Source organism: Meleagris gallopavo, chromosome 5 (genome assembly GCF_905368555.1).
Source record: "Meleagris gallopavo chromosome 5, MGAL_WU_HG_1.1, whole genome shotgun sequence".
In the NCBI taxonomy this organism is placed as follows: domain Eukaryota; kingdom Metazoa; phylum Chordata; class Aves; order Galliformes; family Phasianidae; genus Meleagris; species Meleagris gallopavo.
In genome coordinates, this window is record NC_139408.1 from 12253186 (window position 1) to 12280313 (window position 27128).

Consider the following 27128-nt stretch of genomic DNA (forward strand, 5'->3'; position numbering starts at 1 on the left):
GAATACATTTAATTAGTCCAGTTTTTTTTCTTGAAGAACTGCTTTCCAAATGCACCATTTCCTCTGCACAGCAAATATATGAAATAACAAGTATTTGGTAGTTTATAGCAACTATACGGTTGTATAACAACATATAACAGCAATCATTGACTAGCATGACTATTTGATATTAAAATTAATGATTTTTTCCCCTCAACATAGCTCTGCACTGTACAAAGTCAGTATGTGACCAGGTTGCTGAGGCGTAGAAAGAGATGAGAGCCAGAAAGTGGCCCTCCATCTTCTGAAGCTAAGACCTACAGTTGAATGCAGAAGTTTCTTCCTGTCCATTCCTTTCAGGAGCACAAGTTTCTCAGCAATTCTTTTACCTCATTGCTTTCCCTATTGCAAGAAGCCTAATTGTTGTGTCATTTGGGTTGTGCAGCAGACCGGACAAATGCATCTCTCTCTCCAAACATCTGGTCTGGATAGATACCCCAGGGACCGTGAGGCAATGTAGAATGCTGGGGTTTTTTTCCCTCTTCTCTTTCTCTCTCTTCTCCTGCCGTCTTCCCTTCCTCCCTCCCCCCAAACTATTATATAATAGCTGATTTTTGGCTGCTGAAGTTATCCCTGACAGAATGTTTTATTTCCCTAAGCAGTAATGATAATACTTCTGACCACACTGCAAACATTTGTGTAAATTTACATATGTCCAAATTTACATTTACACCTGCTGCATATGTACTCTTTTAGTTACTGTGGTCATGGTTCTCACTATGTCATAACTCTACAGCATAAAGTAGTTATGGACTTACACTCTTCTTGTATATTTCAGTCTCTTAAGAGGCTGATTTTGAAGGTGAGATTTTCAAAGAAATGTGGGGTTTTATTTAAACTATATGCGTATTCAAGCTGAGACAATTATTCAACAGGCAGTTTAGTCCTTTTCTATAAGTCTCCGATCTTTCTCCATCTTATTTATATTTGTTTTCATTGTGATCAGCTGCTTTCAAGGTATTTTAGCATTTAGTTTAACCTAAAGTTGCAATTAGGACCATTTTAGCCACAGAGGCAAATTCAGTTCTTTTGTGTTGGGGAAAGTCAGTGCACCAGTATGAACATACATGCCTGCAACATTCCTGAATTTTAACCTCCCAGCATTGTGCCCAGACACAAGCTATTGCTCTGTTAACAGGACTTCACAGCAGTACCCTTCCTGGGCATAGTACAGAAATATCCTCTCTTTAGAGACACTGTGACTACCAGGGTATCTCTCTGAAATGGTATGTGTGTACTTTCTTCTCTCAGGCATCTGGATGAACAGAGATGAAACTGGGAAGCTGAGGGGTATCTGAAATGCACCTACACACTACTGTATGAAGATCATTTCTTAGAATGCTGAAAGGGAAGAAAACCATCCTCTGCCACACTTGCACATGTTTTGTTACATTCCTTGCTTGGAGTTGCATTGCACACATAGAATCTTTCCCATCTCCTCTGTCCCCATGGAAACTTTGTATTGCAGAAGATGATGGCACAATGTGATACAAGTTGCTATATTTGCTCACACTGGCCAGCAGGTGCTGTACAGCCTCCAGATTTTTCTTCTTCTTCTCCCTCCTCTTCAACAGGAATACTGAACATAAAAATTACACTGATTTCAAACTCAAGCTCTTAAAGCAAAATGCACATCTTCTATTGGTGTATTTAATTAAGAAGCTATTTAAAATAATTTGAAGAAAACAGTGCAACTAATCTAAATATTTTAATTTGGATAACTAAAGCTAATCCATCTAACCTGATTCAGAAGGTCTATCCATACCACCCCCGTCACTACATCAATAGTTTAGTAGGGGAATGCTGATTTTCCAGGTGAGGCATATCTAAATGGCAGAATGTTGGGGATAAGAATGAGCTGCTATGTTTTCTATAAGCTTGTAGCATTAATAGCATACACAGTAGTAGTTTGGGTTGTGATAACAGGCTGATGCAGATTGGAAAATCCTCATATTACATCATCTATGGTGACTGAAAGTAAAAATTCTTGAAATGGGTGGAGAGATCTCTGCCACCCTGGAATGATAAATGCTGGAAAAGCTCTCATAATTTTATTGAAGTGCCAGAAAAGTAAATATTTTTCTATACAAAAATCTTTTAGACCTGCCAGTTGCTGAGTTTGATTACTCTTGGGTTGGTTTGAGATTTCTATTATTTAACTGAGTATTTGTAGACAGATGGCCTCTTGTAGTATTAATAAAAACAACTTATGTAGGATTGTGTAGTAATTGGGGAAATACTGAAGGATTAGGAAAGAAGATAGCCTGCCAAAACCTAGTTTCTGTTTATATGCAGTTAATTCCTTCTCAAGCAAATTAAGCCTTTTTTTTTTTTTTTTTTTTCTTTTTTTTTTTCTTTTTTCCTTCAAGCATGTTCAGCTATTCTGATCATGTAGGGCTACAGTTTGGGATACTGAGAGATGGAGGTTTGTAGGTCAAACTCATCTTCCTGTGATGCTTCAGTGGTATAACAAATAAAAGGTGAACTGCAGGTATATACTTTAAGATGATTTATGTATCTAAGCTACACATGCTTCTGATCCTGTGCCACATTCTAAAATGCTTGAACTCAGATGACGCAAGAAATGCTGTGAAGGGACTCAGTTCTAAACTGTGCTGACCAAAAGAAAGCTGAATGGGAAATTTCTGTGTCCTGTCAATTTCTTTTCACTCTGTGTTTTTCTCCCAATCTACTGTTTGCTTTGTACTGAAGGGCCAATCGAGATTTTATTTCATTTCAATCTTTTTGTCACAACAACAACCCATTCTTATTCAGTAAAAATGCAAATAAGGAAAGCAGTTGCAACTTCGATTACAAAATCAGCATTAGTATTTGACAAACACTATAAAGATGCAATGTTTTAAACCTGTTGAGAATTTAGGATATAATAAAGCTCTACTTTTTCAACAATGCCATCAGTTACTCCCCCAACTTCTAAGAACAATGTTATCAGCTTTCTCTGCTTTGGATTTTTAGGTAACTGTTGAATGAAAATACAAAACTGAGCCTACGGATGTGAAGCATTTTGAAGCACATTCATAGTCAAGTGACTTGCAGCAGGGGGAATCGCAGAATCATAGAATAGCCTGGGTTGAAAAGGACCTCAAAGATCGTCTAGTTTCAACCCCCTGACATGGGCAGGGTCATCAAGGACTAGACCGCGGCCTAGACAGAAGCCTCCCCAAACCTGCTTTGGTGAAACCTTTATTAGCCTAGAACTGGGAAGGAACAAAAGGTCATATTCTTCTGACCACAGAGATTTGCAGTGTGACTGTTCAACCTATGCTGATCATCTGCACAATCTTAAAAATAATGCAGAGAGGCAGATAGTGTCTGTTTGCCTAGCTTCTTGAATCAGATGGGCTTCAACATGCTAGCCAAATAGCCTTCGTGTCCAGAAATGGCTAAAGGAATCTACAGTAACTAGCTCAGATGTTGCTAACCTGCTGCTGATAGCTCTGCTTGGTCATCTGAAACACACCAAACTGTCTGCTGCTTCATGGCTGTTCTGAATGTCACCTCTCAGTGACTGCTCTGTATTGATACTTGTGCTTAAGCAAAAGCAACTCTCTGGCCTAAGTGATGTTTCTTCTCTTGGCTGCTGACACTGAGACAGAATGCATCCTGTGATGAAAGGAAAGCATGCACAATGCAGTTCAAAGTATCAAAACTGTTTGCTGAGCTGGCAGGAAATTCAGTTTAGCACATGGGACTTAATGCTGTGAAGATTAAATGTTCTTATTCAGATGAGAATGAAAGCCTTGTGATTGCCTTATCAAATGAAACACGTGTAGGGCTTCCAGTCAGCAGGCCATAAAAAGCACTGATATAGTTCTGCACGTTACAAAGGTCTTTCTAGTCCTTCCTCTTGCTCTTCTGAAAGTATTTTAGCTCTGATGGAATGATTGACTGGCATAATCTCATTTAGCTTTCAGTTTACTCTATCACTGATACCAGTTTAACTCTATCTACAACAGTGTCAAATGGGTTGAACGCAGACAAGGGAATATGAGACCAGGGCAGACTGGGAAGCTCCTTCTCTTCTGCTTTTTATTTATTGCAATATAAAATTCACCAGGTTTTCATCAAATGTTTCTGGTATTTACAGATCTGAACTAACTTTTGAATACAGAAACATCAGTATTTTGATTTTCTTGTGAAGTTTGCCACCCCTCCCCAACCCCCCCCCCCAAAAAAAAATAAAATCAGATTCTGATTACATACGTGCATTACAAATTCCTGGTTTTTTTTTTTTTTTTTTTTTTGGTATCCCAGAGTCCTGAATTGCAGATTGTTTGATACTGGATAAAACCTGCTGCAGAGATGCTGGAAAAGTATTTATACATGCTTAGAAAGTTGTTATTCTCCTCTCTTTTCTTTTATTCTCTATACTTCTGCTACTGGCTGCTACCATGGCCACTGCTGACAGGATAGTGAGATAAAAGGAGATTCATGTTAACCTGCAGGTCTCACCTCAGGATAACATGAACACCTGCCACGGTAGTAGAGCTTTCATTACTTGACTGACTGGGGTCTGGTGTGGCCATTCCTACAAACTTCTAAAATCCCAAGCAATGCTGCACCAAAATGGCAAAACGTGATATCTGAGCTATCAAGGCTAGCTGGATTGATGTGTAAATGCTGGGAGTCAGCTGGTGGCCACTTTTCAGACAAGGCCTGCGCTTGCAATGCTTGTGAATCTGAAGAGTTCTAGTGCAGTAAGAGAGCCCCAACCCACTGAGATCCCATTGGAGTCCTGTGACAAGTGCTGTGAGTGTCTGTACTCAACTCTCTTCCCACCATCAAAGTATGCTTAGGTAGTAAAGGATCTGTGTAATACTACTTTGGTAAAAAAAAAAAACATAAAGGTAGACAATGCAAAATATTCTTAGGAGAATGTTAATAGCAGTAAGAGAATAATGATAATATTAATTATAACATTATCAATAGTCATGGAATTTCCAGTTTTCATAAGAGCTCAAAAGTTTTTCTGAGTGCTGTGTAAAGGCAGCCTGGCATCATTTTCCTGGTGGGAAGTTAGAGCAGCTTTTGTAGACAAAATATAGAAAGCTTAATGCTCTGTATTGTAGTTCAGAAGATCAATAGGTCCCTTTGTTTAGGGATTCTGATGTTAAAAGAAAAAACCTCTTGTTTATGTGCTGCCTTGGCCTATTAGCCTTGTCTGTTACTAATAAAAGTTCTTTCAGAGCGCTCTAAGTGATCAGAGTCCTGAACAACTTTCCATAACCAGCAAAAGCATCAGATAGGAAAAAATAGACAAGAAAAAGAAAAGCCTGCTGAAGTCTGCCTTTCTACAGGCAATATATCTTTGGGTATGAATTTCAGAGTGGGTAGAGAACATAATTCTGTTTGGCATGGAAATACATACTAAGTGGAAATTAAAAAATAAAAAGTCAGGAAATATTTTTAGCTTATCAGTTCTATGGGTGTATTAGAAACTTAGACGAGAATAGTTTTCAACATGAGAAGTTAACTGCATACTTCTGAGCTGTTATTGCAAAATAAGAGGAAGGGGGAAGTATAATAACTAATGTTTTGGGTTGGGCTTCTTTGTGTGCTTTTTTACATATCTTTTAACAGCTGTGGGCATGGGAGCATGGAACGGACATGTTTCTATTCTTAAATTGAAAAAAAAATAACCTTCAGAAATGTTCATTGGACAACACTCAAAATCTAAGGGAATTCAAATTTTTCTCCAGGCAAATGAGGCCATTTTATGAAAAGACAAATCTCAGGAACCATCCACAGAGACCCAAGTTTTCAAGATCTTTCCTCTAGATTTGTTTTTACATAATCTTCACTTTCACGCCCAACCTCTTGGTGTGGTTAAAAACACTACAAATAGAACTTATAATGAGAAAAATGTTAATAAAATGATAATTTGGAGGAAAGTCAACATTTTCTATCTCTATGTGAATGTCTAAAGCTATGTTCATAAATCTTTAGGTTTAGCCTCCTACAAAAGAATATCTTAATTTTTAATAAGTTATGGACATATGGAAATCTCATTGGAACTGGAGAAGCGTGTGATTTTGAAAGTTTAATTTTCTAGAAACTTATATAGGGACACTAAGGTATTGATTTTCTTTCTAAAAAGTTTAAAATCAATACTATACGAGCTCCTAATGCATTTATGTCTTCTGAAAATCCTTTCCTGTGGTTTCAGACCTTCACCATAGAGATTCAAAGTCTGTTTTGCTGGAGAGTCCACTATGCAGTTCTCTCTCCACGAGAGCTGATCTGGGCCAATGAGAATTTTTAAGCAAAAATCTTTCCCAGGCCATGTCAGAGAGGCCAATTCTTGCATTTTTGAGGAGAACTTGAACACAATACTGAAGTACAGCATGCAGTTTTTGTGTTACAGTACAAGCCATGCGTCCACGCTGCCTTTAAAGGACTTATGTGCAAGTTAAATATCCTCTGATTTGCCAGATCAGATGCAAACAGTCAGGAGTCAAATAGTGAACCACCTGCCAAATGTAGGCTTAGTCCTACACAGTGGGACTCACTATGCTTGCTTTGTTTCTTCCTGTCACACCTCCTCTTCAATTCCTAGATATCCTGCAGAAAACATAAAATCTCTTTAGTGGCTGAATTAGATACTTGTTTGCTTTGTAGGCACCCATGTAGGACTGACAGTGCTGGTGTTTCCACAGTACTTGGGGGCAGCTCTCCTTTGCCTTACCTAGATACCATGTAATGGTCTTAATTTTTTAAAGGTTAAATTTGGACACTGGATTTTTCACTTGTTCTTGCTGATTTCAGCTGCCTGAGGTTGATGCCAGTTCTCTGCCTTGCCTGACATCCTGTAAGGAGAAAGCAAGATGATCTTTTATTTTTTCACAATCAATCTCCAGAGGAGAAAAAGCCCAGTTCCTGATTCAATTTGCAGTGCTCTGCAATGCAATTCCCTCATGAGGCCCTTTTTCTCTTCTTTTTGCTATAATCACAAGACCTTCACAAGTTTATCTTCCTGCCTCCCTTAGCATCTACCTGTATCTGTAGCAGATAAGCATTTGATTCACATAGCCTCCTCCAGACCTTTGAATTTGGCTATGGAAACTCTGAAGGAGCAGAAGAATTAGGGAGGATGGATGTAGTTGTAAGAATTGCCCAAAGCAAGAAATTCAGATGTGCAAGAGAAACTAACAGCAGTGCCACGGTGTCAACACCAGTGTCATCTCCCTCTTGACACTAAGCACATTGGTGACACTGCCCAGCAATGACCCAGAGGACTAACCACTGCCTTTCTTGCGAATAACTAGTTTCTTTTCCTCTCTCTGTACAACAAAGGTCTTTATTTCCTTAAGCTCATGAGACCATTCTCTGTATACTAAGCTAGTTCAGTTACATTTAAGCAACTTAGGTGTATTATATCACAGCAGAGCTCCTTGGCATTTATGCAATGAGAAAAAAAACAGGTGAGTAAATTCATGTTTTATGACTCAGCATAGTCTCAATTCATGGCTCTCACACAATCTTTCTCTGCAACTTTGGGCAAGATATTTAACTGCTTTCTGTGCAATCTGTAATAACCTTCTCTTCTCTGTGCCTCCTGTTTTATCCATAACTTCTTTAACGCAAATGTTATCCTACATATTTACATGGCATTTACCAACAAGGGAACTTTACTCCTAGTATCACTAGAATCAAGAATAAACCTGTAATATCTGAGCAATCAAACCATACAATTTCCTTCTTTCAACCTACATTTATGTTAACATGTCCTCTGGATATCTTCCAAAAATGGCCAAACTAGAAACAAAAGCAGTAATAAGAATGTATCTCCCATCATGTAGTCTGGATTCAGGTTCCACAAATATGGTATTTTCAGTGCTAAAAGACTGAACACAGATGCCGTGCCAGTGGGGAACAGGGCTGCAAAGGGAGAATTGGAGCCATGAGCTGCCTGGCTGTTACTGCAAAAAGCGAGCTTCTCTTTTTCACTGTAACATTCTCTGTCTCATTTTCTTCCTGCCAGAGTGGTTTGCACAGATGGGAAGAACCCAGGGAACACAAATCCTTGCCTCACCATGTGTTTACAGTTATTACGAAAAATTTTCTTTTCCTCTTGGATTTGCAGCTGAGATTCTGCCTCATGTAAGAGATTCCCAGGTACAAATTCTTCCTAAAGAGTTGTCTTTGGAAGATGGCAGCAGCTACAGTGTGTTCAATACATAAGTTACCTCTATACTCAATATATGCTTCTATGTGCCATCAGTGAGCAGATAATCATGTAAAGAAAAGCAATCTCTTCTGAAGTTCAGTCAGGTTGGACAACAGCCATAATGGGAAGTTTTGAAAACAAATAAATGCTGAAGAAAAAAGAGGAAGAGCAAGCAAAACTCCTCAATCAATTTCAAGTGGGCCCAATTTTGCCTTGAAACTACTTTAAGGCATCTGAGTGGGACTGATCTCTTTCAGCAGTACCAAAGGGCTTTACAAGTGCTTACGTAATTCAAGTTTGGTCTGTTCTCACAAGCCTGTGATTTCTGCATCAGGACTCAGGAGGTTATTCAGCACCTTGCTATCACCTGTAGGGTGAGGTAGCTCTTAGAATCTCCCTATAGAAATCTGGTGTGTTACACGGAAGAATTCTGTTTCAGCTTGACCAAGATTTGGCAAAGAAGAATAAAGGATGACACAGTATTTTCAGAGTTCTGTTCTAATTAGAGGGAGATTTCTGTGATCTTTTTTATAAACTGCTGTAGGTTTACATTTAGCTTTTCCTGTTGGAAGAAATAGATCTGGCAAACAGCCAGCTAGGAAGTTATTCCTGCTATTCCTGGGAAACTTTCTTTATAATTAAAAGCACCTGGGCAGACTCTCCTTGTCACCAGTGTCCAGCCAGGCCTCTAGAATCACAGATGAATATGTGGAATGGTTCTCACTGTGACAGGAACTTAGTAATTCAAGCTGTTCCTTCTTTGTGTTACACATTTTAGATGTACCTTTGTACACCCAAAGAAAGGTGACGAAGGATTGAATGAAAAAGCAGTGACCTCTATAGTGTCAAAATCTCCTTAAATGAAAGATTTTCATTTTGGCTGTGGCTAGTGTTCAGAGATCATGAAATGGACTTAAAAAACGTGTCCTCTCCTGACACACAATGCTGCCTTCTGCATGGTGGTGTTTTAGGGAGCCCTTAAGTAGTATTTCTAGGCTTACTCCTGCAATCAGGAAGGGTCCAGTCACATTTCTTTTTAAAGGAAAGTGAAGGGTCTTTTCTGCTTGTGATGCAGATGTAAGTACTTCTGAAAAAAGAAATACTCCCTGTCATGAGGCTGGCAGTCAAACTGTGAAGATGGTGGTAATGCTGACCTCAGCTGAAGTGAAATGGATTTGGAGAAATTGAGAAGACTGGAATTATATCTGGAAGGAAGCAAGATCAGAGTTTGCATTTAGGCAGTTCCTACTTCCTTAGTAGCTTTATTTGTCAATAAGGGTCTTCTTGAAACCGTACTGAGTCTACCTGATATTATCTGAGTAGGCAATGGGGAAATGAGACAATATTTCTCATTAACTGATGACTATCTTCCTGCTTATTCTTCCAGGCCCTAGATGAAGCAGTGAAGCTTGCACTGATAAATGTAGCAGTTCCTACAGATACTAGAGTATCAGGAAGGAGTATGGCCCACATTTGTGGGTAGATGCAATAGGTCAGGTACAAGAGTCCTTTATGCCTAGCAAAGGACAGCTGAGGAAGAAGGAGAGAGGACTTAGGGAATCTGTTTGATAGCTACCCTCTAGAAGGATGTAGCACTGCCACTGCATACTAAATAGATTCCTTACTTTTTTCTGTTCTTCTCTTATAGCTATTTCTTACATCTATGCCCGTCTTACTCTCTACCTCAGCCCATATTTCTATATGCATCCCAAACTTCAATAAAACACCCAAGAAAAGGTGGAATTACGAGGGAAAATTGAAGGTATTAAGATAGGAAGGTACACAATTTACTTAAAGAAAAATCTAAGTGAGTTATTTTAAGTACGTGTGCTTGTTCAAGCAATCAAAACATTTAAAGAACATGTATATGACAATACGGATTAATCCTCTTGTCTCACAGAGGCTGGTCATGCCAAAACCTGAGGGCCTCTTCAGAAGGTGATCAACAAATAGAAGCTCTTGTTAATTAGCCAGAATTTTTTGCTTACTGGCGTTAAAAATATTTATGGTTTTAACTTCACTTTTTATTCTTCTGCTAATTTTAGGGTAAAGAATTGCTGATTCTGGAGATACATGCTTTCTCTCTGGTCAGAATTGGCTAATGAACTAGGTAAGATTGATGCTGGGATTAAATTGACCTGCATTTATTTGTCTCACCAAACCATATATTAATAGTAAGAAATAAACTCGACTTGTGGTGCAGAAATAATATATTTGCAGAAGAGAAATATAATCAGTTTTGTTCTATAGATTAATTAAAGATGCTGGATAAAGGAAATAATTGTACAAAAGCTCCATTATGATTCCCTCTGATGATTACTAAGAAGCACAAGCACATCCTCCATTATTTCCTGCTCTTCTGAGCTGCAGGGAATTAGAAATCCTACAAAACACACTGGTTTGAACCTGCAAGACACCCACTGACTCGAGTTCAGGCGTGGCTGGTCAGATTATCATAGTTTCCTCTATATCAGATATTTAATGTCTTTCTTGGAGTGCAAAGAAGTCAGTGAGAGAGTGAACAACTCAGGCCTAGCTAAAAGTGCCAGCCTCAGCCTGTCTGATTTGTGGAAAGTGACAGCACAGTCCAGTGGGAAACCCATGCAGCCTATTTATGACTGTTTCTGCAGTGCTTACAGCCGTGGATTGAGACCAACCTCTGCTTTTCAGCTGGTGGGGTGAGGTAACAGCAGCAGTACTCCTTCAACAATAGCAAAACAAAACGGCTTCAGTGTTACCCTCCTTTCAACTTGCAGTTTTCATGCTGAAGTTTTGCATGGTCTGATTTACTTTCCTAGTCAGTCACTTCAAACTTTTATTTCCTTGCTTTGGTATCTCCTGGTGATATGAGTACTGTGGAGAAATAAGGCAGTAATTTTTTGCCATACCCTTGCTATCTGCTTCCCCTTCACTTCAGTCTCTTCCTGTTTAATCTCCCACTGGCCACTGTTTAGTTATTCCTTGCAATAAGGGGTGGCTTTACAGTGACATAAATCAAGTGTCTGTATTTCTGTAAAGCTCTGCTGAAGATGAGGAACTTGTATATCTCTGACAGGAATTATGTTCTTAATTTGGGCTGTCCTCAACTAGTAAAAGAGAGGAGTTACAGCTCCTTACCCAGTCACTCATGGAGATAAGAAGGAAAACCCTTCTGTGTCTTTTCTGACACAGAATATAGTCTGTAGTGACATTGCTCTTCTGCACTATTTTACTTTGGAGTTAGTTAACCTGTAGAAATAAGCTAGGAGAACAAGTAAGAAAATATCAGATGATCGCATGTTTTTGTATCCTGCAAAATTCCTGCAACAGCATGTATTCATGCAGATGCATAAGAAGGAAAACAGAAGCTTTCAATTTTAGGAGAGCAGAATATTCACCCAGCCTTTTAAAGGTGTGAGGTAGCTGTAAAATTAATTTTAGACAATTGCTGGTGAGTACTTGTTGAAGCAAGTTGTATTCAATCTATCAAGTTCTAAGGGATCTGTGCCCCTGTGCTTCACAAAGGATTTATTTGTAGTTGTTGATGTGGCTTCCTAGACTTCTGGGCACTTGATTTCTTGTAGAATAGAAGCAGAACAGTGTATTTTTTAAGTAAGGAATCACAGGTGGAAGCATCACAGGCTGAAAATGTTAATCCAAAAAGCAATCTGCTGGTCTGTCATGTTTGTTCTTATGCAAGTGCATTTTATCAGAACACGAGGGAATAACAGTTTCTTCATTGTTTGTTTTGTCCTCATTATTTCAGCTAGATTTTAATGAGCTTCTTTCCAGGATCAGAAGTATTACACTGATGGGTCAAGTAGTAGCGAGCAGGATAGTCTGTTTTCTTGTTCTTAAGAAAACAGATGTTTAGAAAAAAAACTTGTCTAAAAACAGAAACTAGGATTTTAGAAAGGGATATAAGCAAACATGGCATTCAGGTCTCACTGAGAATTGAAATGCCAGTATAAGAATTTGGCCAGCTAAGCCTCAGCATGTCTTGTGGGATAATTAGGGCTGTGGTGCCACAGTAAATAGCAGGTTATTGCCATAACATCATTTCCAGTCAGACAACACATCACCAGGCATTAGAATTGCAAGTGCAGGAATGCATATTCAGAACCTGGGAATTTAGCCATACTAGTTGTGATGTGAACTGATCATTTTCTGTCAACACTTGTTTTCTTCCTCCTAGCCTTCTTGCCATTGCTTTTCAAGCTCAGTTGCTAGGCTTTATTGCCAGGATGCTTGGAACCACCCCAACTCAACTACAGTGGTTTGAGTACCTGATAACCACCAAAAGGAGGCTTAGGATGATCTTGGTCTCCCTGCGTTGAATCCCAACACTCTAGGGACTCACTCACAACTTCCTTGATTTTTGCCTTTCTGATTCCTGATGCTTTTTGTATACTCATGTAAAAAGCAAGAAGAGTTCAGCTTAAAGCTGGTATTTATGCAAAACAATACTGGCTATATGTAAAACAGGACGGTTGTGCTCCAGTCACTAATATTATTTCTCAAATAACTGCTTCTGTTGCATTATTACAGTATTATAAAATGTAGAGTGCTATGGAAAAAGTCCATGCTTCAGTGCCATTCATGAAATGAGTACAAGACAATGTGCTTCTGTCACTTTGAGGGGCAATGTCTGCAATAGAACAAGAGTTGAATGACTATTAAAACTAATCACGTAGGATGTAAAAAAGTAGTTATTTCTTAAGCCAGTTAAGAAGCATCATCCTTGGAAAACATTTGCAGTTTTGCAGATCATCTCTTACTATCCATGTTTCTTGGGAAGATGAGCAAAAGACACTATAAAATCCTTGCATTGAAATGGTGCTGTCCCATGCCTCCTAGTTTGCAATGCTGAAAGAAAGGGAAAAGGAAGCTCATTAGCTTTGCCACAGATTTCAATAGATTTGACCTTTAACTTTTTAAACTTGTTAACTTGTTCCTTCTTTAATGTATTGATATCTATCACTTTGGGATTTTGAGTGGTCATCTGTGACTAGAAATGACAGCTTTCAGATTCTGAAATCTTTGTTCTGTTGAAGTTATTAGTTAATTTGGCAAGTGGTTTAACAGACCAAAGGTTTTGCTAACAAGTTCCTGAAATCTTCAGTTCTTAGAGATGGCAGGATTGCTGTAGGGGATCGTGGCAGATGGGACTTCTGGACAGCATAGTCTAATCAGCCACTGCCTGCCCTACTGTCCTGTGACAAGTCACCAGTCGTATCCACACCTGATGGTTTACAGTGTACAATGTGATGATAGAACCAAGGGGAAATGGCTTCAAGCTTAAAGAGGGTAGATTTAGATTGGATATAAGGAACAAGTCTTTTACAGTGAGGGTGGTGAGGCACTGGAACAGGTTGCCTAGAGACTGCTTTCAAGGCTGGATCAAGCCCTGGGCAATCTGATTTAGCTGTGCATGTCCCTGTTCATTGCAAGGGAGTTGGAATGGAAGATCTTTAAAGGTCTCTTCCAACTCTAAGAATTCTATGGATTCTTTGACAATTGATTTCACTCATTCAGTACAGCAGACTCAGGTATTGTATAGGTTTGTGGCACAGCTTTAGAAAACAGTTTGATATTATTCCGTTTGTAAGGTGTCATTTACTGGGGGACAGTTTCCTGGGGAGGGACTGAGGGACATTACTGGGGGACTTGTGAACCTTAGAGTTATTGAAAGTGATTCCACTACAGTTTCATATTCTTGAGAATATCTATGCATTTTACTAGGAAGCAGGAAGATGATGAGGGAAAAAAAGGTAAAGTGGAAGAGAAGAGGAAGTTACTCTATTGGCTGCCCAAACTCCCAGCTACTCCCAGTATTTCCCAGATTCCTGTCAGTCACTGCCTCTGTTTGCTCTACATGCCACCCCATATATGTCCTTCATTTATGGAGCTGCTGAAATACAGCTGTGCCCTTTGGTTCTCCCTACAGAGATTCTGTCATGCTATCTAAGTAGCAAACACTCTGATGTATGTTTATGGTGCTAATAGCCCTTTGCAACCCATGATATTATTCCTGCGTGAAGCCTACATGGGACTGCATTCAAGAGACAAGCTATACGACCAGAACCTCTTCTCTACACCTATTGAAACCAATCCATTTTGTTGCTGTATAGAAGACAACCTGCTTTTAAGTCTGATGTCTGTTTGTACTTGAGTCACTTACAAAAATCTTCTGTTGTGATGGAAGTAGTTCAGATGCCACAGATGCTTCGGAGTGTCTTTGTCTGTGGGTTTTTAATGCATATTTTCCTCTCAATTATTATGTAAAAAATATCCTCTCCACCCACCTTCCCTCCCACACAGGAAACTGGCCACTGAATGAGCATAATAGATTGACTGAAGGTGTTTTCCACCTCTGAAAGTCACTTTCAGTTACTGCACTTTGAAGTCTTGTTGAAAGTCAGGGTGTTTTTTTTTCTCATTAAAAATAAAAGCTTTTTTCATTTTGTCCTCTTTGCTAACCTCCACTGTGACAACAAAATGTAAAAAAAATAAATAGTCTCCTGTATTCCTCCTCTCCCTCGGTCAAAATAAAATCATTGCAAACCTGGCCTACCTAGGACACAGAATTTTACTTCCATCTTTCAGAAGGTGACATGGTTTTTGAATGTCCTCTCTGGTCACATTTCACCATCCAGATTCAAGATGGTCACGTCAGTAGCTCCGCATGCCTTCTATTCCTTGAGAATAGAGAGAAAGCAAGAAAATGTACTGCTTAGGAATTAAAATACAACGCAGCAGACACCAGCCAGTACCTCTGGCAGCTACAGACTGTGGAGAACTTATGTGAGCAGAAACCAGGTTATATCCACATCTAAGCTGAGACATTTCAGCATCAATTCTAACGGTAGAACCATCCCAGCTGTAGTGCTGAATACAAAGTGCTCTCCTCTTTCACCAGAGCTGCTGCTGAGTGTAGCATTTGCTGTAAATCCTTCATTTTCTGCCTGCAGTTAGACAGGAAAGTCCGCAGCACTCATGAAAACTTTCACACCTCTAACTTGTCCACGTCAGTGCAGCTTTATTGTTTCCATGCATCACTCTGCTCTCAAGGATGATTGCTAATTTTACGCCCAGAATTTACCATACCCTGATGAACAAGAGCAGAGACTGAGTTGTGTGCTGCGATCTTCCATTTGAACTAAGAACAGCTGAATCAAAATGTGTATCAATTTGTTCTGTTTTGTTGCTTCTTTTGTGTGTATTTTTCTGTGTATATATGCGTATCTTCTACTATCAAGACATTCACTCAATCCCTTTAATTCCAAGGTTATTTTAATAACAATATAGCTGGGTTTGTTTCCAGGACACCACTGTACGTTGTATTGTATATCTGAGCCGATTCTCCCCTTATTCCTCGGTTGCCATATGAAAGGGACTGGAGACCTGCTTTGTGAGTTGTTCCCAAGAGATGCATCTCTGACTTCATTGATACGTGGAAGCCTGAAGGACCCTTTCTGGATCTGTAGAAGTGTAGTAAATGAAGAGTCAGAGCAATGTTAACCAGGAGGAGTACTTTGGGCTTACATAGCTTCAGGCCCTGAGCAATGAGAGATGGGTCAGAAGACCATGTGTCATTCTGTGTGTGTAGCATAGGTCCCACCTTGTCTGAATCTGTGGACTTGCAATGGCAACCAAGAACACAGCATTTCTTGGATCACAGTCTGAAATCATATCACTGAGTGTTTCCTCTCTGCTAATGGCAATAGTAATATACATTTTCCTCAACCTTCTTCCCATCTTACCTACTCAAATGGCAACTAATGCTAATATCTGTTTTGTGCTGTGTGTTTATACAACACTTTTCTACAGCAAGGCTCTGGTTTGGACATTACTACTGTAAGCAGCTAAGAAATGTTCTGCTAGGCCAGGCCACTGATGAATGTATCCTGCCTCCAGCAGCATTAGGAGTTCTGTTTAGGAAGAGCAAACGAACCCGACCACTGTCTCAGGTCCATTCCTAGCATCCACTGTCATTTATCAGGGATGTTATAGACACATCTCTGCCCTTTCCCTGTTTATGGACACACTGCTCATGAGTTTGCCTTCTTTTCGGAACTGCTTGTATCATTTGCCTTTAAAACCTGTTATGACTACAAATTCCACGAGTTCACTACCTGCTATGTAAAAAAGCACTTTATTTTATTTGTCTTAAGCCAGTCTCATACTATGTTGGTGAATGATCCCTAGTTCTAGGTGGGATTTATGAATAACAGATTTTCATCCATCCTATTTCCAAGTATCTTTCTCCTCTCAGTTGAGAAGCTTATCTTTTTAAGTCTCCCCGTGTGAGACAGCTGTACCATCATCGGTCATTTTAACTGCTCTTCTCAGTGCCTTCCCTATGTCCATTATGTCCTTCTTGTGATGCTGAGACCAGAACAGCACACAGGATGCAGGTGCACCTGGGTTTTACATATTGGCAAAAAGATGCTCTCTGCATTGTTCTCAACACCCTTCCTGATGATGCTCAACAATCTGATGCCTCTTTTGGCTGACACTGCATCAAGCTGATGAATGAAGCTGTGAATAACTAATGAGAATATGCTATTGTGATGGAGGCTGGCTGTGGGATGAAGTTAAATATAGCCACACTGATTTATTATTTTTTTAGAAACTATTTAATTGCCAGTTTCAGTGAAAGACAGATATTATCAGCCAGGGTGACTGCTCTGAATTGGACACTTTGGATTACTGTATATTTTTGCAGTCTTCCCTCTTCCTTTCTCTCTGCCTGGAGCACAAGTAATACGCTTTACTGTATAAATTACAGCACCCATAAGTAATACACCTGCACATTCCTCCTGGATTTGTGTGCAAGAGCCCAAGGCCACTTTTAAACTTCAGTCTCTTGTTCAAAAACTTGATTATAAGGATGTGAAAACGCTTCCCTCTGATGCTACCTTTTGAAGACATTTATGATTCAGACGCACAAATTAACTTTTGGATGAAAGTGCACTGGAAGCTCTAGCCTAGGAGCAACACCAACCCAGTTTTTATAATCCTGACACACAAAGCTTTAATATAAACAAAATTTATCTGTAGAAAAAATTAGGCAACCGCAGGTGTAAGTCAGGGAATTTCCAGCAGGTTAGCATTAGTCTGTGAAGAACCTGTGGCCTGAAATGCAAACTTGAGCCTCTAATTCCTGGGAAATTATTGTTTGTGATGGATATTGCTGCTGAACAATGAAACAACAGGAAGACTCTTCAAAAATTCTGGGGTTTTAATTTCTCTTTTTCATTTTCAGCATGTGAACTCCCAGATTCTGGCATGAATCTGCAGCTCATTGCTGTCCAGCTCTTTCCTGTGGTCTGCATGGCTAGCATTCAACCAGCACATGCTGTGAAGATCAGAGGCCCTGATCCAAGGAAGTTCTCAGATGCATGTGACCTTTTTTCTCCACAGAGCTCTCAAAATGTAACCAGAATAGCTGAGAATATTTATCCAATTATTTTAAACAGTCCCAAGCAGATGAATATTTCTTCAGTTGGTACACACACAGAAGTTTACTACCATTTTTTTTCAATGAATCAGATGAAAATTGCACTTCTGTGTGTTTTGTTTGTTTTTTTTTTTTTACAAAAAAAATCACACTTTTTAGTGCTTTATGTTTCTTGGCATTTCATACTGCAGCATATCTGAGCTTATTCAACTATCAGTGAATCCTGATTGCTCATTTCTTCAGTGAAGGCAGCATCATATTGCTGTCTGCGTATGTTTTGCATGCAAGAAATCCTTCTGGAAAGGAGTCAGTCCTTTGAGGTCTAGTAACAGTAAGTATTGTACCCTAAAACAGTAACAAACTTCCTGCCTCCTTCTATGCCAGCTGAACCTCACCTATAAGGATCTATGGCAAAAGCAATGCCACTGGTTGCAGTTACAATTAAATACATACATTTAAGTTCTATGCCCCAATCATAGAATTACTCCACTTTGCTACACATAAATTTCTTTGTTCCTTATGACTCTGTGCTTCAGTGATGAGACTTTCTCCCAAAACTTCATATGTCCAACCTTCTCTGTTGGGTACTGGACATAGGAATAGCTGTGAGAACTCAGCCACAGGTATTGCATGAGGAAGTGATCATCATAAACTCTGCATAGGCTGTACGTGAAAAGAGGATACTCAGAGTTTGGAGACAATAACACCAACTTCAGGATTCTTATGAATCTGAACAGGTCAGAATCCCAATTCTTGCTGTCTCAGTGCATTTCGTTTTTAATGTCCCTCCTCAGGGCGGAATGTCACTGCTGATTAAATCAGCAGAGAGATTCCCACTGAATTTTGGGGGTAGCTGGCTTAGTTGGAAGGTTGTTGTACTGGAAAGGCATGCAATTAAAAATGCCACAGTGTTCTCACTCTTAAAACTGAGGATGACCAGGTACAATTGCTCAAGTGAGGTTGCACAGCGTAACCAGGATCTGAAGCTGTCAAGGTGGCTGGTTGTATTTTAGATGCAAGTGAAACTCTGCTCAGGCAGAAGCTACAGTTCAGCAACTTAGAGCCACCGGGGTTCTTTCCAGGCACGCCAGGGGTTTTGAGTCGAAGGTGTAATTTCGAAATTGTAGGGTTTGATCTGGTGAGGTAACCACAGCGTAACAACTTCACCGCAGCCAGTGAGACTTCTGGCAGCTGTGTGGTTCATCAGGAAGAGTCGTCAGCCGGACAGTAATTCCCAGGTGCCTTGTGCTGAATGGATAGGACAGATAAGACGGCTTTATGAATGGATTGCATATAGTGCTTATGTCCTTACTTGAGCGTGCCCCGACGGTTTTAAAAATAATTGGCAGTTTTCCCCTAGTCTTATTGGTATGAAGGTATGTCCTGCCCCGGCATCAACTCCAAACTTGTAAGGAAGTGAAGACTGCGTTCCCATAACCAGAGGTACGCTACGTAAACTGTCCTCGCTTTCCCTTATCTGAAATGAATGAATTTCAGAACAACGCAAGAAGCCCGGGCAGTAAGCGAGGTTATCCGAGTGACGGAGCTCAGCAACGCCGGGACGCGGGCAGCTTTCGGAGGGGTCCGTCCGTCCCGGAGGGGTACGGGATGCCGGGAAGAGGGGCGGTTTAGGCCGCGGGGAGGCGGCCCTTTCCGCCGCCGGCCGTCCCGCTCGCCCCCACAGCCCGCCCCGCGCAGGGCTTCCCCCGGGCGGCGGCGGCTCCCGGCCCCGCCCTCGGCCGCGCAGCGCTAGGGGGAGGGCGCGGCGCCGCCGCCGCCTGGGAGGGCGGCGCAGGGGTGGGACGCCGGGCGGTGCGGGGCGCGCGGTCCGGCCATGTCTCCGGGGGAGGCGGCGTCGGGCTGAGCGGCCGTGCGCGCGGCGGGGAGCGATCTCCGCCACCATGAGGCGGCTGCCGCTGCTCCCGCCTTGCCCGCTGCTGCTGCTGCCGCTGCTGCTGCTGCTGCCCGCCGAGGTGAGACCGCGGCGCGGGGGTCCGTCCGGGCGGGGCGCAGCCCGAGCGCCGCACCTGCCCCCGCGGAGAGGCCCGCGGCCGGCGGGCAGGTGTGCGGACGGCTCGGGCTTTGTCCCGCCGGGGCCGCCCGCGGAGAGGCCGGGGGGCGCCGCGGGGTGGGCCGGCGCTCACCTGGGGCCGGAGGCGGCCTCCCGGCGGAGTCCGAGCCCCGCCCGACATCGCGCCGAGCGGCGGCCGCCCCTCGGCACCGGCGGGGATGCGGAGGAGGCGGGAGCCGGCGGAGCGGCCCGAGCGGAGCCTGCTGCGGGCGTTCGCCTCGCCTCGCCTCGCCGGCAGCTGCCTTACGGACGGCGGGAGACGGTTGCCGTCCTCTCACTCGGTATCTCAGCCCGCTCCGGTCGCGAGACCGCTGCTTAATTAGCGATGTTGTTCGCTCTTCTCCAGTGCCGGCGGTCCGCGTCGCCCGCTGGGCCGTGGCTTTCGGCGGTGATTTGGGGGTATTCCGCAGAAAAATGGTGCCGGGGCACGGAGGGAGCGGACCTGGCGGCGTGGGGCTGCGGGTCGGTCCGAGGCCTCCCTCAGCACGGTGCTGTGCTTCAGGCCTCCTCCCTCGGTGCCGGAGCGAACGCAGACCGCTCTTCCAACAGCACCTTTCGGTGATGGGAATCGCGGTCCCTTGCCAGGCCCATCGCGGCTTGGCACAGACTTTCACCCCGCGCTCCTCCCGGCCGATGACTTTCTAACGTTGGCACTGTGACTGCTGCAAACTCTCATGTTTCAGGGATCGCTGAACTTTTGCTTCCAGAAATGCTGGCTGGGCTGCTTTGCCTCAACAGCTTCTTCTACGGAAGCGTGAGCACGTTGGGTACGGACCAGAGTGCTTGGTAATCTGTGGTGACAGTTCCCCCCGGCTTATATTTCAGTCCCATCCTGACAGACACAGAACGGGATGATACCACTGCTATATTTTAGCTATTGTTTCCCAATCTCACATTGGTACCAGTTCAGGATTACAGACGGTGTGTATCCTAAATCATTGCTTCTTCCTTGTGTTTCATTCAGCTCGAGCATTTTGCTCTGTAGTAGATGATGGAACGCTGTAGTTCTATCTCTGCTTTGCTATTGCACCAAGCCTGGAAATCCTGCTGTCATGGTCTGACAGTGCTGAAGACGACAGGTTTTGACAGCCTTGGTTATGATGTTAGGCACATACCTGTGAACAGGAAGGCTCTTGCCAGACCTGCCCTCTTGATGCTGGTCAGCACCTTGGGAAGTTTTCATCCTCGGGAGCTTGGTCTCCTAAGAGAGATGGGGGGGGAAAAAGTCCCTTAAGGATTGGAACTGAGTCCTTGCTGATGGCATGGTTGTGAAAAATCATTCACCTGTTTGAAATACCTTAATTTCGGTCTGGCGCTTGTGGTTGGGAGAGGGGTGGCTTGTGTGAAAAAATGGATATTAGACTTGTATAATCCATTAATGCTGACAATAAGGGTGCAGAACAAAGCTTTGGAGAGAATGATTGCTTGATGCATGGTTGGTTTTGCTGCGTGTTCCATTTAGGTGGTGTTCATGCGGCTTTGTCCTCTAAAAGTCAGGGTGGCATCTAATAGAGGTCTTTCTCCATGTGGTTGTGTTATTGGCACAGCTTGAGACAGGTGTCTGAGCTGGCTGATGTCATTCATGGTGTGCTGTTTGTGCAGGTGTGGGGACGTGGCCTGGGGCTACCTGGGGAGTTACCCAGCTGATGGCTGAGGAAGGCAGCAGCTGGTGGGACCGTCAGGCACGTGCCGTGAGCAGGCTTCATGCGCTTGCCACTAAGAACTGCCCCTTGTCTACAGCCTCCCTGCATCCCATGAGAGGAAAGGCAGCGAGTCGGGTGGCTCAGCTGGATCTGGCCTCCATGTTTCCTCAGATGACAGCAGTGGGTTGATAAGGGGACAGCACTCCTAACACAGACAGCATTGTCAGCCCAACACATGCAAGGGCTGGGAAATGTCCCGCGCTGTGGAACGGCTGTGTCACAGCAGATCCTTGGTGGTGTGACAGGCATATGATCTTTCTGTGGTGTCTTTTACTCAAGGATAAGCATCTTCCCTATTTTTTTCTTTTTTAAAAAGTTACAAAGCAATGGTCAAGGTTGGAATTTCTTAAAACTAAAAGCAAAAGAAAGGTATCTTGCTTTTGTTTTTGTGGGAGCTAGTGATTTGAAAATGGTCCTGTTAGTGATATGGCAACATAACGTTCACTGCTCAAAAGTAGTAGACTTTTAAGCTCCAGCATTTTTGGTTTTTGTTTGTTTGGAATTATAAATACCTTTTATGCAGGCCTCATCGACCTGTTCTTACAGTGTATTCCCTGCACAGAAACTCTCAGTGATGCTGCATGAGTCCATTGCATAGGATTATGATTTAATTGCTGATCTGAATTTCCAGCTGAGGGATTTAAATGGAGTCCATCATGTTAAAATGTGCACTTGCTATGTATGTGTTGCACATCAGCATTTCTTTCTGCTGTGTATTGGTTGTTGTTAATCATTCTTGTTGATTCTTCTCTTAGATGGATATCTACCTTTTAGTTTTGTAAAATTATTCTAAGTAATCCTCATCGCATGAAAGAAAAAAAAAATATTAAAATAAGTGCTGTTTATGAAAATATTTAGCAAATGTTTTGTCATAGGTTTACCTATGCCCCATCCCTGGAGGCATTCAAGGCCAGGCTGGATGTGGCTCTGGGCAGCCTGGTCTGGTGCTTGGTGACCTGCACATAGCAGGGGGGTTGAAAGAGATGATCATTGTGGTCCTTTTCAACCCAGGCCATTCTATGAGTCTATGATCCTATGGTACCTATTTAGAGAAAAAAGACTAAAGCTTGAGAAGTGTGAGGCTGCCTACCTGCTGCTGTGGACAGACTCCCAAAGTAAAACCTTTAACAACCACCATTAGCACACAGCTCTGGGCATCCCTGATCTGGAGACCTGAGCATGCCTGGAGTCAGGCTCTGTAGAGCAGAATGAGAAGCTGTGGCTGTGAACTGTGTTCACTTGCGTCAGAGGAGCTTGGAAATGTACTTCTTATCTGTCAGGACAAGTTGTTTTCTGTGGTGACTGATGGTTGATGCTGAAATGCACTTCCATTCTTGTACTATGCCACAGTATAGGTTTGTTTCAAGATCTTCTGTACGTTCAAAACAAGAACAGACAGTGTGAACACCTTCCGTAGTACACGATAAAGGTGCTGTTTTCCACATGGCTTGGATATGCACATGCCTGCATATTGCCTGATGCTCAATTGGATTCCAGTACTTGGGTTTTAGTCTCCAGCCAGCCACACACAACAAAATATCATCTTCTGCATATTTGAGATCTGAATTCAGGCCCACAGTGGAAATGTTGTCTGTGCAAACAGCCACGCTATTATTAGTACTTCCTCAATTATGTGAGCTACATGCCAGTCTTTGTTGAGGATTTTCATGGCATGTAAATTTTTTTGGTTGGAGTTACTAAATATGAGAGAGAAAAATTGCTACTGTTTGAAATTTTTTGGTTGCTTATTGTGTAGGGCTGGATTTTACTAATCCATACCATTTTAATTTGTGCACCTCCATCTTCCTAGTAGAATTACAATGTATGACAGGATGAGTATTTCAGCAAAACTGGGAACTGGGAATTTTGATGTTTTTAGGTATGAAACCCATCTCAAATCTTTTTTTTTTTTTTTTTCTTGCTTCCTTGCTTATTTAAAAGAAAATTCTTTCTGTGAGCAAAGCCATTGAAACAGCCCGTTGCTGCACAGCTGGTTGCTAGCCTGATGTGACTGCTTTTTGTCAGACTCCAAAATTTGAATCTAAATAGTACCCTGAACATCATTAAAGGTCACTGGGAGGATAAGAGGAGCTAGCTGATTTTTCTTCAGCAGAAAGGACCTACTGCTAGAGAAAGAGATCCTTGCCTTAAATAGAACCATCAGTAGGAAATTAGATTTCAGCAGGAGATGACTGCAGAGGAGGACTTTAGTTGTGATGGGATACAACAAGTTAGTGTAGGTGAGCCTGTGCTAATGCAAAACGTGAGAAAGCTACGTGTGGGGAAGGAGGTGATCAGGCATGCGCAGGAAGAGAGGAACAAAACAGATGCATTGCTCCGGAAAACTGCACCAAGGCTTTTCTCTGAGTGCTTTCCAAATGTATTTGCAGCTAACCAGGCTCCTATTAATCCGAAATTCTAGGAGAAAATCCAAGATCAAGTGGGAAGGGTCTTCCTGGAATCCAGCAAAGGACAGACACATACATGCGGTCGAAACAGTTGGATCGATGAAGTCATGGCTCACTAGTTATCTTCTGAGCTGTTGGTGGCAGAAAAGGCAGGCAACACAGAACTGCAGCAGTCGCAGTCTGATGCTGTTGGTATTTGGAACCTCACTGAATGCTTTTATGGTTGTTTTCCTACTGCCACCAGCCAATTGGAAGAACCTGTAGTGATTAGAAACCTGTAGTGCAACTGTCACTCTTTTCCCACTGGGATACTCTGGGCCATGTAAGAAAGCCTCTGTCTCCACCTGCAGAAATTAGATATGTAACAGAAAGAAAAAGAAACTGTGCTTTCATCTGCATCTCAGAGTAGTGGAAATGGTAACTACAGCTACATCCAGAAGTAGGAACGGTGCTGGCACCTGCCAGGGTACCAGACCTGTGGGGGCTGTAACTGGTCTTTGCTTAACCGTGCTCCATTTGTGGGCAAGAAGACTAAAGCCTGCATCTGGAATGAGCCCTGTGCTGGGCACGTCAAGAAGTTTTCCTCTTCCCTTTCTTTGTCTTCTTCTACCTCCCATTTGTTTGGTGTGCTTCTGCCTTTTCTAACTGACTCATACGGTTTTAGCCAAACTAAATGAGTAAAAGAAATGCCCGGAATGTCATGATGAGTTCTCAACGTACATCAATGTTTTGGTTGCATCTCTTAAAAAATGTTGGGGTTTTCTGTTTTCTTTATTGGAAAGACTTTGTGGTCTTTTGGTTGATTGGTTTGGTTTTGTGGTGTGCAGGACAGTGCTGTCTACATACCATAGTACTGTTTTCTTCTTACTGTGTGCCATATGGGCCAGAGACAGAGCATAAGGAGTAATATATGTGAAATTCCACCCCCGCTGAAGGTGAGAAACTTCTGCTTCTGAGCCTATAAAGTCATGAAGGAAAGACCTGACCTTTGATCTGAAGCTTTATTATAAATTGTGGCCTGTTTATTGTAGCCTGATAAGCAGATGCAGTCTCTTAGCTCTCTTGTTTGAGAGAGGGTGGCATCTGGTCCTGCCTCTGTGTGTTGCTCTCACCTGAGCCTGAAGGTGCTGCAGCTCTGCTGCCTCAGCTCAGGTGAGGGGTGAGATAGAGGTGTCTGAGAGCTTTTTCTTGTTAGGATTTTATAATTTGTATCTAAAACACAGATGATTCTGTTACGAGGTGCCTTCTCAGATTAATTATTTACTTCCTTTTGGCAGTATTCTCAGAGGTTGGTTTTGTTACCTGCCAGCAAAGAGTTGCAAGTTGAGCCGAGCCTCATCAGGAGTGCTGCCTCCAAAGGGGTTATTTGTGCAAGGCAGCTTTTGTGGAAAGTCAGCCCATTCCTGTTACTGGGGAGCATAGCTTGGCGTGTTCTGAGGGCTTCAAGTGTATCTTCTGGTGCCTCTACTCATACTGGTTCAGTGGAATTATTTTACGCTGCATATCGAGATGCATCTTTCATTGTTTTAGGACATATTATTGTGGGTGGGTGGTAAGACAGGGAACGATCCATACATCTATGAAGACCCCTGGTCAAGGTTATGGCAACACAGCTCTTGCTTATTTGCTGCTGGTCTGTCTCTGCAGAGGGAGGTGGCTCTGGAGAGTGTTTCTCACAGGAATGTGGGTGACTTTTGTTTTTTCATTCCCCGTTACTGTACAGGTTAGGCTGAGCTCTCATTATTTCCTCATGCGCTTTGATTCTGTTAGCTTAGAGCATTTTAATACGTTTCCATGTTTATTTTCTTAGGTACACACACGAGCAGGTCACTACTGGCACATCTATACCTGCATACCTGATTTTGAGTCTTCACTTTCAAATTGTGATTTCTAAGGTCTCTTGTCCCTGGAATCATAGAATCATAGAAAGGCCTGGGTTGAAAAAGACCACAATGACCATCTAGTTTCAACCCCCTGCTATGTGCAGGGTCGCCAACCAGCAGACCAGGCTGCCCAGAGCACATCCAGCCTGGCCTTGAGTGCCTCCAGGGATGGGGCATCCACAGCCTCCTTGGGCAACCTGCTCCAGTACCCAGCAAAGGGCAAGTGGGTGCCCAGGATCGGGTTGGGAGTTCTCTGCTCTCCTTGTGAGACAGGAGTTTGCTGCCAAGGTGATGGGACAGGGGGCTGTGACCAAAGAAAGGTACAGCTTGCTGTTGGGGCGCACCAGTCTACGTAAACAGCATTTGATGTGCTGGCAGCTCTCTTGACATCAAGACATAGCTTTGGTTGAGAAAGCACTGAGCTTTCTCTACCCTCTGCAGTGCAGGTGGAAGATGTGCATGTTGGTTTTGCCATAGCAGAGCGTAGCTGTGTGACTCAGCCTTGCACAGCATTGGGTGTGCCAAGGTTTCAGTGCGCTTTTGAACGTTCAACTGTGACGCCGTTAAGAAAACCAGCGTGAGGGGAAAAACACGGGTGGCTGTGGTAGGCATTACATCTACGTATGCAAAATTGTGCTGTGTTAGTAAGGAAGCTTAACGGCAGCCTGGGTTTTCCTCCTTCTGTGATTGTGCTCGGTTGTTCTCGCTCGTACTGCAGGAGCTTTATGTACTTAGAAACAAAGGGGAAATAAAATGATGTTAAATTGGCAGGATCCTTTTAGGACATGAAATTTAGCATTCTCTTATTATTTTTCTCCAGTGAAAACAAGCATAGGCATTCTCATGTTTTCTTGATGCTGCACGCATAATCATGCATTTATAACAGAATGTAGGGGATTATTGGCAGCATATGGCTTCTCTGATATGTGAATTACGTTTTCTAAATCCTGGTTTTCTTTCAGCCTCCTTGCAGGATCAGACACTTCCAGTAGCAGGCTTAGAGCTCCATACAAAATAACATAATCACTTCTGGTCTGCAATGTCTTCTTGCAAAGCAGACTGTACCTGATTAACTGAGTTTCACCTTTTACAGATCTATAGCTTAATGCAGTTCCCTTCCCACGGTCCCTAATGTGCATCTTCAACAAAACCAAAACCAAAAAAAAAAAAAAAAAAAAAAAAGGCCTTTCTTTGGGGAAGTTCATCATCTTTATTTCAGTTTGCATAATTGTTTGTGAGGGGAATTCACCTCTGCAGTGTAGCTCTGCACAGCTGGGTACCAGGGGGAAATAAGCAGCGCAGTGCTGAGGTCAGGATCTGGCCTTTCTAGCTGCCATGCAGCAGGCACATGAGTTAGACTCAGATTGCAATGGATGTGTCTGGCCACTGGAGAA

General features: G+C 42.5%; 2 protein-coding genes across 2 annotated transcripts in view; one reads left to right on the forward strand and one right to left on the reverse strand.

Moving 5' to 3' along the window:
• Positions 1-19572, reverse strand: part of LOC146544241 (uncharacterized) — a 56319-nt gene extending 36747 nt beyond the window's left edge. Inside the window, exon 1 of the mRNA XM_085223833.1 lies at positions 18982-19572. Within this exon, the coding sequence (XP_085079959.1) occupies positions 18982-19572 (591 nt within the window). The remainder of the gene's footprint in view (positions 1-18981) is intronic.
• Positions 19427-27128, forward strand: part of PTPRJ (protein tyrosine phosphatase receptor type J) — a 71149-nt gene continuing 63447 nt past the window's right edge. The window contains exon 1 of the mRNA XM_085224270.1: positions 19427-19642. Coding sequence (XP_085080396.1) covers positions 19571-19642 — 72 coding nt within the window. The 5' untranslated portion in view covers positions 19427-19570. The remainder of the gene's footprint in view (positions 19643-27128) is intronic.